The 13,677-nt window shown below is 49.0% G+C and overlaps 4 protein-coding genes across 4 annotated transcripts in view; 2 read left to right on the forward strand and 2 right to left on the reverse strand.

Moving 5' to 3' along the window:
• The window catches only part of LOC111074629 (microtubule-associated protein futsch), a 43,007-nt gene extending 39,553 nt beyond the window's left edge, over nucleotides 1-3,454 (forward strand). Inside the window, exons 9-10 of the mRNA XM_041595815.1 lie at nucleotides 38-2,967; nucleotides 3,048-3,454. Of these exons, the coding sequence (XP_041451749.1) occupies nucleotides 38-2,967; nucleotides 3,048-3,217 (3,100 nt within the window). The 3' untranslated portion in view covers nucleotides 3,218-3,454. The remainder of the gene's footprint in view (nucleotides 1-37; nucleotides 2,968-3,047) is intronic.
• Nucleotides 3,455-8,195: 4,741 nt separating this feature from the next.
• On the forward strand, nucleotides 8,196-9,722 carry LOC111074633 (putative gustatory receptor 2a). Its single transcript, XM_022367490.2, has 4 exons — nucleotides 8,196-9,201; nucleotides 9,275-9,343; nucleotides 9,426-9,515; nucleotides 9,575-9,722. Exons 1-4 carry the CDS (start codon nucleotides 8,230-8,232, stop codon nucleotides 9,662-9,664), a joined length of 1,221 nt encoding a protein of 406 aa, XP_022223182.2. The 5' UTR covers nucleotides 8,196-8,229; the 3' UTR covers nucleotides 9,665-9,722.
• Nucleotides 9,723-9,837: 115 nt separating this feature from the next.
• LOC111074632 lies at nucleotides 9,838-11,762 on the reverse strand. The gene is made up of 4 exons (XM_041595810.1): nucleotides 11,633-11,762; nucleotides 10,859-11,565; nucleotides 10,608-10,807; nucleotides 9,838-10,526 (listed from the first exon to the last, which is right to left on the reverse strand). The coding sequence occupies exons 1-4, from the start codon at nucleotides 11,760-11,762 to the stop codon at nucleotides 10,454-10,456; spliced, it is 1,110 nt and encodes a 369-aa protein (XP_041451744.1). The 3' UTR covers nucleotides 9,838-10,453.
• On the reverse strand, nucleotides 11,720-13,140 carry LOC111074635. Its single transcript, XM_022367491.2, has 3 exons — nucleotides 12,955-13,140; nucleotides 12,523-12,891; nucleotides 11,720-12,468 (listed from the first exon to the last, which is right to left on the reverse strand). The coding sequence occupies exons 1-3, from the start codon at nucleotides 12,976-12,978 to the stop codon at nucleotides 12,070-12,072; spliced, it is 792 nt and encodes a 263-aa protein (XP_022223183.2). The 5' UTR covers nucleotides 12,979-13,140; the 3' UTR covers nucleotides 11,720-12,069.
• Nucleotides 13,141-13,677: the final 537 nt, after the last annotated feature.

Below are 13,677 nucleotides of genomic sequence, written 5' to 3' on the forward strand. Positions count from 1 at the left end.
CCGAGCAGGTGGATGATAAGTCTCCAACTCCAGCCAGGCGTGAGAGCCACCAGAGTCACAAGGAAGAAGCCAAGGAGGCCTCCCGTCCCGAGTCAGTGGCCAGTCATATCAGCGACAAGGAAGTCAAGGCTCCCAAGGAGACTGAAACCTCGCGTCCAGCCTCTAGCACTAGCCACACAAGCGCCAAGGACGGGGAGACGTCGACTGTCTCGACCACAATCGAAACCAAGGAGGAGAAGAGGGAGGCGAAGTCCAGTGAATCGGTGTCCGTATCCAAGTCCACTATCAGCCAGAGCCTTCTGAAGGAGGCGTCTTCCACCCTCCAGTCCAGCGAGTCCCTGAGCAGCAGTCTGAAGGTGGAAGACGGCTCGCGATGCGAGTCCCTCTCCAGCATGGTCACAGAGAAGGCGACCAGCAGCGTCAAGGAGGACAGCGAGAGCGACAGCCTCATCAAACTGGTGGAGAAGACAAGCACCGCAGCCTCTTCGATGCTGGAGGAGCTCATCCAGTCCGAAGAGTGCTCCTCAGAGTCCATTGTCAGCGAGATTCAGACAACCAGCGCCCTGAAGGCCCAGTCCAAGGAAACGAAGGAGGAGACCCACGAAAGCAGCACAATCAGCAGCACCAGCACCAGGGATGAGGGCCTCAAGGAGACCGTCGCCGAATTTCTGGCCACGGAGAAGATCCTCTCGGCCAAGGAGACGTTCAGTGCCGAGGCCTCCAAGACGGCCGAGGAGTGCCTGAGGAAGGCCACCACCAGCAGCACAACATCCTCCCAGAGGATACTTTTCGTCGGCACGGACGAGTCGAGGCGCGAGTCAGTGCTAAGCCACACCAGCGAGGGTCGCCAGACCCACAGCGACCCCGAGGACGAGGACATTGACGGCGACGAGGAGGAGGAGCGCGCCAGCGTGAAGGAGGGACGCTCCAAGTCGATAGCCACCATCATGATGACCAGCATCTACAAGCCCTCCGAGGAGGTCGAGTCGATTGCCACGCTCGAGGAGCACGAGGAGGACCATCACGAACAGGAGCAGGAGCAACAGCAACAGCAGTCCAGCACATCCAAGGATACGACAGCCATAAGCAAGACAACAACTCTGCTGCAATCCAGCGACCAGCAGAGCAGCACCACCAGCAGCACTCAGCAATCTAGCACCTCCTCGAAGACTGCCACCAAGGTAGAGTCCATCACCCTCACGCAGATCGACCAGGACCAGGCACAGGGCCAGAGTGACCCCGTGGACCGCAAGACGCCGCCGACGGCACCCGTTAGTCCCAGCGTTAAGACAACGGGCTCCTCGTCAGGCGGAGCTGCTGGGGGTGGCAGCATTGCTTCAACCTCGGGTCCACTATCGCCCAAGGATATCAGCGGCAAGTCGAGTCCCGGCGGCCTAACCTCTGAGAGTCAGTCCATACCCACGCCGCTGGGCCGGGAGTCGCACACTGAGACGCCCGAGTCGTCGCCGAAGCCAACGTCGCCGTTCCCACGCGTCAGCAAGGACGAGCTCAAGCAGATGTCCCTGGACGGCGACCAGGGAGACGTCGAAGCCGATCTGCCCGATCTGCACGAGCTGCGCGGCATCGAGTGCACCACGGCGCTGAGCGGTAGCACGGAAAAGATCATTACCACAACAATCACCACGGTGACCAAGGTGATATCCTCGGACGGCAAGGAGATCGTCACCGAGCAGAAGACGGTGACGACCACGGACAGCTCGGAGCCGGACAGCGAGAAGGTGGTCGTCACCACCACCCGCACCACCAGTGAGAGCGAGAAGAGCGACCGCGACCAGATCCTGCCCAAGGAGGTGGCTCTGCTGCGAGGCTCTAGCCACCGTTCCAGCACTCCGGGCAGCGAGGACGATGAGGAGCTGCCCGGCTCGCCCAGAAGTGCCACCAGCTACGAACTGCAGCACTCCAGCTCGGGCGTGAGCAAGCGGTCCGACCTGGATGCCGACGACAGCCAAGATGACATTCCGCCGCAATACGGCAGCGAGGAGCACTCCACGGCTCGCTCCATTCTGCTGCCGCGTACGGCCGATCCCATGGCCACCTCGTTCTACGGGGCGCTGCCCGACAGCTTCGATGTAAAGCCCAGTAGCAGCAGCAGCAGCACCGAGCCAATACCCATCCAGGGAGCAGCCGGTGGGGCGCCAGGCGATAGCCAGTCGTCGGACAGTGTGGAGAGCAGCAGCCAGACCTGGGCCGGACACAAGTTCCTCGACCAGGCCGACAAGGACTTCCAGAAGGCGCTCGAGGAGCATGTGCAGGCGCGCGGCGCCGAGGTAATGTCTTCCGTCACCGCCAAGTACTCCTACTCCCCATCAAAGGCCGACGAGGTCGAACAGATTGTCACCAGCACCGCCGAGCGTCAACGGTTCCCACTCAGCGATGTCCAGCGATTGCGCATCGCCGAGAGCAGCTTCAGCTCAGTGGGCGACAGTCAGACTAAAACCACAGAGACAGCATCACAGGCGAAGAAGGAGGAAGGAGATGGAGCAGCCATGACGACAACTACAGCCACAACCACGACCACAACGAGCAGCAGCAGCACCAGCACCAGTGGCGGCTCTGGCACCCTGCCCAAGGATCCCAAGGATCGCCTGGAGGAATGGGGCAAGCCCCTCGGATTACCCTCACCCGCACCGCTGCCCGTCGAGGGTGGTTCCGATATCCGCACCACGCCCAAGAAGGAGCGTCGCCTGGTGGCCACCAAGACGCGTCTGAACAACGAGAAGAACCTCCGCAAGCGCAGCGAATCGCCGAACAAGGTCAGCAAGAAGCCGGCACCGGTTTACGTGGATCTAACCTATGTGCCCCACAACGGCAACTCGTACTACGCCCACGTGGACTTCTTCAAGCGCGTCCGTGCACGCTACTATGTCTTCTCGGGCACTGAGCCCAGCCGTCAGGTGTACGACGCCCTGCTGGAGGCCAAACAGACCTGGGAGGACAAAGAGCTGGGTAAGTCAGATGGAGAGTGAGTGTGATCTTTCAGAGCGTTTACTTAATTTGCGATTCCCATTCCCATTCGCAATTCACAGAGGTGACCATCATACCCACATACGACACCGATGTGCTTGGCTACTGGGTGGCTGAGAACGAGGAGCTGCTGGCCAAGCATCGCATCGATCTCTCGCCATCGGCTTCGCGCTGCACGATCAACTTGCAGGATCATGAGACCTCGTGCTCCGCCTATCGCCTGGAGTTCTAGGCCACGGGCTTGTTTATTGCATTCGACGATGACTAAAACAGAAAGCAACCAACCAACAAACCAACAAACCAACCAACCAATCACAAATCACTATTGCCAACACTCTGAACACTGACGGAGGAGCGTAGCCCTCGTAGCCCTCGTATTGCCTATATATGTAACGATTGTGCGGGGCAACGGGCCACTGTCAGCAGACACACTTGGACACCACACAGGACAATGACAATGAAACAAAGACAACGACAACGACGATGACTGCAACACCAGAACTAGAATCAGAATCAGAACCAAAAACAACAAAACAGCAACAGATAAAAGATGAAAGATGAAAGATAAATGATCAAAGATACAATACACTCGAATGCAATATGGCAAGTTTCGTGCGCAAGGGAACCGGCAACCGGAAGTAAGAAGCAGGAGCTAATATGGCGGAGTAACGGGTCACATGCATGACGCCATTTTGTTTGCCAATGCCGTCTATTAAGCTTTTGCCAAAAACTTATTTCAACCCACAAAAAAACCCCAAAAGACAACAAACTAAAGCTAAGTAATTAATTGATATTTATTTTGAACAAATTAATTACAAAACAAACAAAATATAAAAAAATCAAACAATCAATCACCAAATGCGCAACGCAAGCAGAGAGAGAGAGATCCCTAAGATCCAATAAAGAGCTACTCATACGAGTGGAATGTTGTATGTTGAATGTTGAATGTGAAATGTGGAATGATGAATGATGATTATTTGTTGCTTATTCATTGTATAACGTCGAGCTACCTTGCATAGTAATCCAAAGATCAAAATAGTTTTCAAAACCGCATAGCAAAAATATACAAAAAAAGACAAAAACAAAACAAAACAAAAAAAAACCAACAAAGAAAGAAAAGAAGAGAAAAACAAAAAACAGGCAAACGTAAAATCTCTATATTAAAGAAAAGATATTATTCGTGTTTATTGTATTAGTCGAAACTTTTACGAATCCCCAAAAGAAAAAATAATAATATAGCAGCCCCAATTATGCAGGTATTTTGAATTTTAAAAGAAGGTGAATAATGAAACTATAAATGAAACTTGTGTAACACCCTTAAAAAAAAAAAACGAAGGCAAAGAAAGAGGGCTACTATATAGCATTAATATAATACTGTAAGAGCGATTGACGGATATAATAATACCGAAGCACATGCTAGCAGGCAGAGGAACAAGTGTATCCAATACGAACTAAAATATATACAATATCTAATCAAACGCTTTGGGCTAGCAAGCGGTTACGATTACAATTACGATTACCCCCTGTCAAACCATCAAAACTGATCCGAGATCGGAGATCAGAGATCTGAAATCCTTGATCCTTGCTGAATGTGCCTCCCCCAAGAGAAAATTCAGAGATACTCCAAAATGCAGAAAATCCAAAACTCCAAAGTCATTTCTGTAGTCAATTTTTTCACTTTTTATGGTTTTATTTTGGTTTCTGTTTCTGTGTTCGTTTATTATTGTTATTTAAGGCAGCCGCAGAAAGACTTATAATACAGCAAGCTATAGCAAAACGATATACGTACACTTCTATATAGTAGAGTGGGTGGGAAACTGAAGTGCGGAAACTAGAGTCTGGAATGGTCGGGGATTGAGATGAGAATGGGGACTGGGTACTGGGGACAGAGTCTGAATGATGTAGCTAGAAACTGAAAGTCTTGAATAGATGTTTAAGGTTGGAAAAGGGAATGGAAGTGAAGGGAAAATGACTCGATTGCTGATGATGGTGATAAACGTTGACGATTACGATTACGATGACAAGGACGGAAGACGATAACGATAATGTTAATGCTGATGTTACTATATAGGGTTTACGAGGGTATGTTGATCGATCCGATCGCCTGGGATTGAGATTGAGAATGGGGAGCATCAGAGTGTGAGACTAAGAACTTGAACTGGAACAGGGCTTGTGATTGGGGGTTGGGTTGTGTTTAGGTTTTGGGAGGGAACGATGGGAGACAGATACTGTGAAAAGCGAGCAAGAGAGGATGAAATGAAAAGATGATGATGGGATGAGCTGAGCAAAGATAACTAAATACGAATAAAATATGAAGTACACAAAGTGAATGAAGATGGTTATTTTTCTATATTTTTTTTACTTTTTCATAGTCATAGAATAACAAATTTGCAAACAAAACAAATTAATATTGCAATGCAAACAAAAATATACAAACAAACAAGCAAACAAGCAAAACAAAAAATAAACAAACAAAGGCCCACTACTGGAAAATTTTAATCAATTTATGTAACCACTGAAGTAAGCAATTCGAGGCCACAGCAAGTAAACACAGTCCAAAAAACAAACAAACAAACAAAACAACATTAAGACAAATTAAATTAAAGTAACTTAAAATTAAATACTCAATTACTCAAGGGAGACATTTAGCTTGAACCAAAAAAAAAAAAGAAAAATACAATTTAAATTGAAATTGAATATTTGATATTGATACGATATAATAATAATATCTGGCGACAGACAGACTTTTAGGCTATATGCGTCGTATATTTTTGCGTTGCTTCTTATACAGAAAAAAAAAAGAAAAACGAACAGCTACAGATACAATAGCTACAGATCCGATAACTGCAAGAGGAGATGCAACACTCAACAAAACAAACAACAGTCAACTGGCAACCGTCCAGTCTACAAACGTTTGATAAGCAAAAACAAAAACAAAGCAAAATTTAAGTGAGAAAATTATACACACAATCGTAGGGCTAAGCAGATGATGAAGAGAGCAAACAGACAGACAGCGAGACACAAAAAGCTTAGAGGAGAAGAAGAAGGAGAAGGAGCATACTCCAAACAGCAGATATATACGATTTCGAGCCTTTATCCGATATATTCACTGAGTTTCGTCTTTGGCCGCTTCGAGGATTTTAAATTTAAAATGTGTAACCGCAAAGCAAAGAAAAAAAACAAAATAAATGAGCAAGAGCAGGCGCGATTTATTAATAATTTTTTTCCAAAAATTCGTGCGCTAAGCGAAATAAAAACAAACAAAAAAAAACACCTAGGGAAATTAAAGAAAACCCCAAAAAGTAAACGAGCAAAAAATTGATAAAAATCTTTGAAAAAAAAAAACAAATACAGATACTCACACATGATATTTAAAATGCATATATGCATAGAACATGAACTATATACAACACTATATATATAATATATATACATACATATATATACATATATACTTGAGCGTATTTGATGTTTTTGCTTGAACAAAATTATATGGAAAATCTTCTCACAAGCCAGAAGACATTTTTTGCCTTTCACTAAACGAATTTCCCCAAAAACCAAAAATCAAAAAACCAAAAACCCAAAAAAAGAACACAATTAAAAGACATACATACATACATATGTACTCGTCTGTGAGTGTTAAACTTACTCCCCCCCTACCCCCTACCCACTACCCACACTCCCTTTCCTCATCACTCTAATTTTTTGCGATTTGTTTGGTAGAATCCGATAAGATCAGATATATACGCAAACGCGCGCACTATGCACCAACCAACCAACCAACCAACCCATTATTGTATCCCCCTCCCCCGCCTCCCATTGCCTTATATCCAAAGAGAGAACAAACAGAACAGAACAGAACACAGAGATATGTATCTGCATCATATTACCTTATACCTTATACTACTACACATACATACAGACAGGCAGACATATACTCGTACTGTAAGTGTAAGAATCCCAATGTGTATCGCATATATGATATGATATGATATATGTACTCGTCGTATGAATGTAACACGAGAGTTTGTTTGTTGAATTTGCTTTTACTTTTTAGCAGCTTCGATTTAAATCAAATATACATACTAAATATACACAAAAACACACACAAACACACACACTCATGCATAGATCTACACACACACACACACAAACATGAGAGTGTGTTTGTGTAGAGCTATGCATAGGACCCTTCTATATAATCATTATACTACGAGTAGTAAAAAGCGAAAAATGGCATGCAAAGCAGGAAGAGCAGAACAGCATTAGTACTTCTCGTATATCCAAAAAGCTATAGCCAGATGCTGTTAAAAACAAAAAGAGAGAAGAGAAAAGAACAGAGCAGAGCAGAGCAGAGTAAAGATGCATGGCAGCTGGAAGACGAGTTTAAGGAAGAATGTCAGTGAAAGAAAGCTGAAGAACAATTAGAGGAAAGAGCAAGCACAAAAGTGGATTCGATTCACATGGATCGAGAGAGGTTAGCCAGAAAAAAAAACAAAAAACAAAAAACAAAACAAACAAATCGATATATATATATATATATTAATATATGTATTGTATATGTATTACATTTTATGAACGTCAAAGTAATGCTTACTCCAGAACTATTTCCAAAAAAAAAAAAAAGAAAAACCAACAATCTGAAAATTATAATAAACGTATTTATGTGAAAAAAAAAACAACAACACACATTGTTTCACTTGACCCTTGACCCAAGGGAGCCATACTCCCCCACCAGATTCGCTTGAATTTCATCTACAGGTAGCCCCAGCCCCAGCCCCACCCTGGACAAGTGTCAGCTGAGCGCTTGATAGATGGCTTGACATCAGCAAATGCCTTAATTAATAATGATGGATTGGTACTTAATCTACGTGCGTATTACATATACGAGTAGAGTATTTCCTTTGAGGCGCTATCCTGGCTGGCATACCATTTACATTCGAACGGCGTACGGCAACAGTTGGTACAGCAAGTTGCAGCAACTGATTCAGGAGGATCCACCTTCAGCTGCTGTCCCACCGACCTCTCTCTCTCTCTCTGGGGTGTTTGTTGAATTTACATAATTGTGGTGTTGATTAGCGTAACAAACGTTGAATTGCCACGCCCTGATAACCAGCTAATCGATTCATTATCTAACCCATCCAGCTACAGGTACAGCTACAGCCAAAGATATATTCAGATATCCATCGGACACTCGCACCCCACAGATACACAGTCGAGTAGTCGCATTGTCGAGCCCTGGCCATGGACACACTGAGAGCTCTGGGGCCGTTGCATCGCGTCTGTCAGGTGTGCAACCTCTGGCAGTGGCGCCTGGACAAGGAAAGCGGACTCCTGCGTCGCTCGCGCTGGCTGGAGCTCTACGGCTGGACGGTGCTGGTGGCGGCCGGCAGCTACACGGCCTATGGCCTGTTTATGGAGAGCAGCGGCGGTGAGGATTCAGTGGATATGGTGACTGCCGAGACGACCATCAGCAGCATTGGGCACACGGTGGACTTCATCCAACTGGTGGGCATACGGGTGGCGCACATGGCCGCGCTGCTGGAGGCTTTGTGGCAGCGACAGGCGCAGTGCAATTTCTATGCAGAATTGGTCGAGATCGACCGGCAGCTGGCCAGGGACCTTCACATGAATGTCGACAGCAGACAGGTGCGCCGCCGCACCACCCACCGGGCCATGTGGATGCTGTGGGGCTATGTGGCCAGCCAGACCCTGATATTGGTTTCGAAGCTACTGGCGCCGGGTTCGCGCCAGTTCCCGATCTACTGGATCCAGTACCTTCTGCCGATGTTCGTGTGCGGCCTGCGGTACTTTCAGATCTTTACCGCCGTGCAGATCGTGGCCCAGCGCCTGGAACTGCTGCTCGATGCCCTCCAAACGTTACAGCTACAGGATGCGCAGGCGCAGGCGCAGCAGGCGGAGACGGTGGCTCCGGCGGCCTCAATGGACCGCCTGGTGGCTGTGCGGCAGCTTTACCAGAGGGTTTGGTCGCTGGTGGCACTGCTTAACCGCAGCCACGGCCTCTCCATACTGCTGCTGGTGGGCAATGACTTCCTGGCCATTACCTCCAACTGCTACTGGATATTCCTCAACTTTCGCCAGTCGGCGGCATCGCCATTTGACATCCTTCAGATCGTGGCCAGCGCCGTGTGGTCTGCGCCGCACCTTGGCAACGTTCTGGTTCTCTCCCTGATCTGTGACCGAGCTGCGCAATGTGTGAGTAGTGCAAAGCATGCTGACCCTCCCCCTCCTCCTCCTCCTCCATTCTTAATTTTCTCCCCCCTTTCAGGCCACTCGCTTGGCCCTGAGCCTACACCAGGTCAGCGTGGATCTGACAAACGAATTGCACAATGCCCTGGTAGGTTCCTCCGACTGTCCATCTTGTGATCTTTGAACTCTCTTCTCCCCTCCCTACCTCCCTCCCACCCGATCATCCGTAGATCACCCAGTTCTCGCTGCAACTGCTCCACCAGAAGTTGTACTTCAGCGCCGCTGGGTTTTTCAACGTCGACAATACACTCCTCTATACGGTAAGTGCGCGGCGCAGCCTGGTCTGCCTGGGCTAATGACTGGAACTCTCTGTTTGCAGATTGTGGGCGCCACAACCACATACCTCATTATCCTGATACAGTTCCACATGAGCGAGTCCTCGATGTCCAACGGATCGAGTGGAGATTGAGCTCTTTGCTGGGCAGACTCCCACTCTGGAAATACAAAATATTTACCAATACGTTGCACTTTTTATGGGTCAAATGTAAGAATAAAAGTCCAAGCTACACCTTACCAAGTACCTATCCAAATTGTCTGTCTGTCTGCTGCTTTCCCATTAAAAATCACGTTAAATATATCCCAATGACATGATTTATTCTCGGACTTCCTCGGTTGGTTGGGGCCTTGTGATGTATCCAGATATGTGGTGTATAAATGTTATTTGTACCGAGAATAATGTAATGTTATGATGTGTTATGGGGGCTATGTTTCCAATCGCTCTGCTAAAATTCTTGCCGCATAGTGCTCGGATATTGGGAGGTTCTGTACGTGTCGATTGTGTACAAAAATAGAAATTGCATCATTGCAAATGGGCATAGAGACAACCAACCGTGGCATACATATGTGTATAGGTTTTCTTGTGTTGTGTTTACCATTCAGCAGGGGGCATTTCGACATATTTTGTTTGGTGCTATGAGTAAGGGGAAAACGTGCTACTTTGATTCTAAACTGTCCCTAAAGTGTTCGTGTTGGTGTGGGTTAAACTTAGCGAAAGTTTGGCAAGGAGCAGCAGCGCAGCTGATTGCGATATACCTCCTGGGCGGGGCGAAAGGTGCGCCAGTAGTAGGGGGCGCAGTTAATGATCCGGGACAGATACTGCTTGAAGACATCGTATGTCGGATAAACGAAGCGCTGGCAGTGGCACTTGTGATGATAGAGACAGGCGGGATCGGCGATCCATTCACGGGGCACAGGCCCATCATTTTTGTGTATACCCCCAGCCGATGGGGAACTGAAGCAAGGGTTTCACCTTCTTCGAGGCCACAGCATCACTGCAAAGGAAACAAAAGAAACAAAAAGGGCAGGGATTAATGGAAATGAGCAGGTAAATACAGCAAGCAAGAGCCACTCACGCGAGTCCTTTGGCGATAAGAGCCTGAACGCCTGGGCATTGGTTGACACGGGCAAAGTGAATGCAGCGATTGGTGCGATTCAGGGTGGTCAGATACCAGGTGGGCATCAGGCTGAAACGCACCTCCGCCAGGACACGCTCCACGCACTCGCGACGCTCGGCCCAGTTGTGCTCCAGCCAAAGTATAACCGCAAGGAATATCTACAAGATCCATAGATATAATAGAAGCCAAGATTTTGTTATGCAACCAACCTCGATTTCTGAATTAACACTCAAGTAGCAGTTCTTGAGGATATGTATGATCTCGAACTCGGTGAAGTACAGATAGAATGTCGAGCTGACCACGCATAGGAAGACGCGTGATATGCGGCTGAGCATTAGCTCGCGCAGGATCTTGCCATTGGGATGGTTGCGGGCCTTCAGGTAGGCCTTAAAGGCCGTATCCTCATTGAAGAACTCCATCTTCTCCATTGAGCACCAGAGCTGGCGTATCAAGTCGGGTATCTTGAGCACCTCGTCGGCGACAATGCGAGCGAGCAATGAGTTGTCGCTGTTGCCAGCGAGAAAGTTGCCCAGGCCCAGTGTGGGCAGCTGCTCGATGAAGCGCCGGGCGGCATGGATCCGGGCATAGTTGCCGAGCACACTCCTGAAGCAGCGATGACGCTCGTTGCCCACGAATATGCCCTCATCGAGGAGAGTCTGCTCGGGTAGCACTGCGAGCAGCTGATCGGTGACACGGTCCACGGCACTGCGCCCCTCTCTCTGGGCCCCAAGCAGCTCCATGACAATATGGATGGTCTCACCGTCGCCATCTGCACCGTCGCACAGACCCAACAGCATCTTAACGATCTGCTGACGCTCGAACATTGCCTTCAACTTGGCATCGACGTCACTGACACTTGAATCTTGGCCCCGTGCGGGCTGGCACCAGAGACGTGGACGCCGTCTGGGCCTCCACCACAACAATCACCGGCTCAGCGTCCGGCTGCTTATCATTGTCGGACGGCTCAATGTCCCCCTGGGCACCGCATTCCTGCACAGCCTCGCGCATCAACGCAAACAGATCGGAATTCACCGACACCTGGTCATCCTGGTCGCTGCTCTGCACCTGCACCTGCACCTGCACTGTGATCGTCTCACCATCCGAGCCGTTCATGACGATAACACACAAACACTGCGGCAAAATTACTTGGAAAATGTTTAGCCAGAATTTGAAAGTTTTCGTTTAGCTTTTTCGCGGATTAAACAACACAATACAAATACCGCCTACGCCTAAATACCTTTTGTATTTAAGTAAATCAAGTGAACAAGCTGAATGGGGAATAATATCTATGTCTATATCTATATAGAAGTATAAATGTTTCACTCGTAAATGCGCTGCCTGCTTGGGGCGTCAGATTGCTGTGCCGTGCCACACGGCCTACTGGTTGCTGCCTACTGGCTACTGGCTACTGCCATTTGAGTCACCGGCGCAACTGGGAGAGCACACACTCGTCGTCGGTGCGGAGGGGGCCGATAACGTTGCCAGATTGATCGCGGCACTGGCGACACCATTGACGGCCGGATGGGGCGGCGGCCACATTCAGGTAGTCCAGCATTTCTTGCAGCTTGGCGGCATCGGTGCGCGGACGGTGAGAGTCCATGCCGGCGGCAGCGTTCAACAGCCAAGTGCGCAGCATTTTCACATCCGGGGCCAGAATGCAAAAGTAGAAGTTCGGGTAGCCGTGATGGAGGAACTCGGCCAGGTCCGGGCAGCACAGCTGCAAGTGCAGCAGAGTGCCCACCGCACGGATGATGCACCGGAAGCTGGTGTTGCTCAAATCGATCATGGGCACACTGTCCAAAATGCGCAGCTCGCCCAGCTGCAACGGGACGAGGACGGGGTTTAAGGTCGCCGCCAAAGCTGCGTTACTCACCTCGCGGTACTGGTGAATGTCAATGGGTGTGGCGGCATAGCTAAAGATGATGTCCCACAGCAGACACACGCTAATGGCCCTGCCGATGCCACTCTGTACGCTGAGTAGTCGCGCAATGCGCAGCACCTGGCCACGGCTGCTGCTCGATGTCCCACCAAAGTAATCCAGCAGCTGTTTGGTAAAGTGATGCACCAGCATGGGCTCCAGAGACTTGACCACGCTGAAGGTTTTACGCACCAGCGCCACGCGGCATAGCTCCGACTGCAGGTCACTATCTGGGAGCAGGAACAAGATGCAGGCCAATCGCTGCAGCGCGGCCAGCTCTTCGGTACCCAGACTGCTACTTATTTCGCATAGGTACTGGCAGCACTGTGTGTGTGTGACAGGAAGCTGGAGAATTACCGCGCACTCTGGTGTAAGCTGGCAGCTTACCTCGAACATCGGCAATGTGCCCATCGCCCCAAAAGGTGTTCGATCCGCTCCGACAGCGGCCCCATTCTGGCGATCTTGATGAACTTGGCCCAGCTGAGCTTGTAGTGGGTTACATCCACAAACAAATCCTGCACGCGTTTGACAATCTTCTTCCTGGACGGCGGCTGCTCGGGCAGTGGCGGCTGCTTTTGCCTGTTGCGAGTTTCTACCTTCAGACATTTTCAAATAAACTCAACTGACGCTGAAGCTGAAGCTGAAGCTCTCTTCTCGAAGCGGCGTTTCTTAGATCCGTGTAAAAATGCGCACGCAGCTTATTCGCGATAATTCGACTTTAATATGGAAAGCCAAAGGCTATGGCGGCGTATGTTCTAAGCAAAGAAATTCTACACCCTAGAATTATTATTGCGCTTGACGCCTGTGTGATGTTGTTGTGGAATTTTCCAATGCACGTAACACAAAACTTTATTTATGAATTATTGTGGTACAGCCAGCAGCGCAATCGACACTTGCCGGTTTGCACTTCACTGAAAATTAAAACGGAAGGAATGGGGGACCGACCAGCCGACCAAAACTGTTCAAAAGCGGCACTTTCCGTTTCTTCTTGCCTTCTTCGCTGCTTCTATGCCCTGCAACTATTCTCAGGTCTCAGGCTACGCACGTGGTACAGTACGTGTATGGTACACATACAGACACATTGCGTGCCAGTGCTACCCATTCTCAACA

Source organism: Drosophila obscura, unplaced genomic scaffold (genome assembly GCF_018151105.1).
Source record: "Drosophila obscura isolate BZ-5 IFL unplaced genomic scaffold, ASM1815110v1 contig_84, whole genome shotgun sequence".
NCBI lineage: Eukaryota > Metazoa > Arthropoda > Insecta > Diptera > Drosophilidae > Drosophila > Drosophila obscura.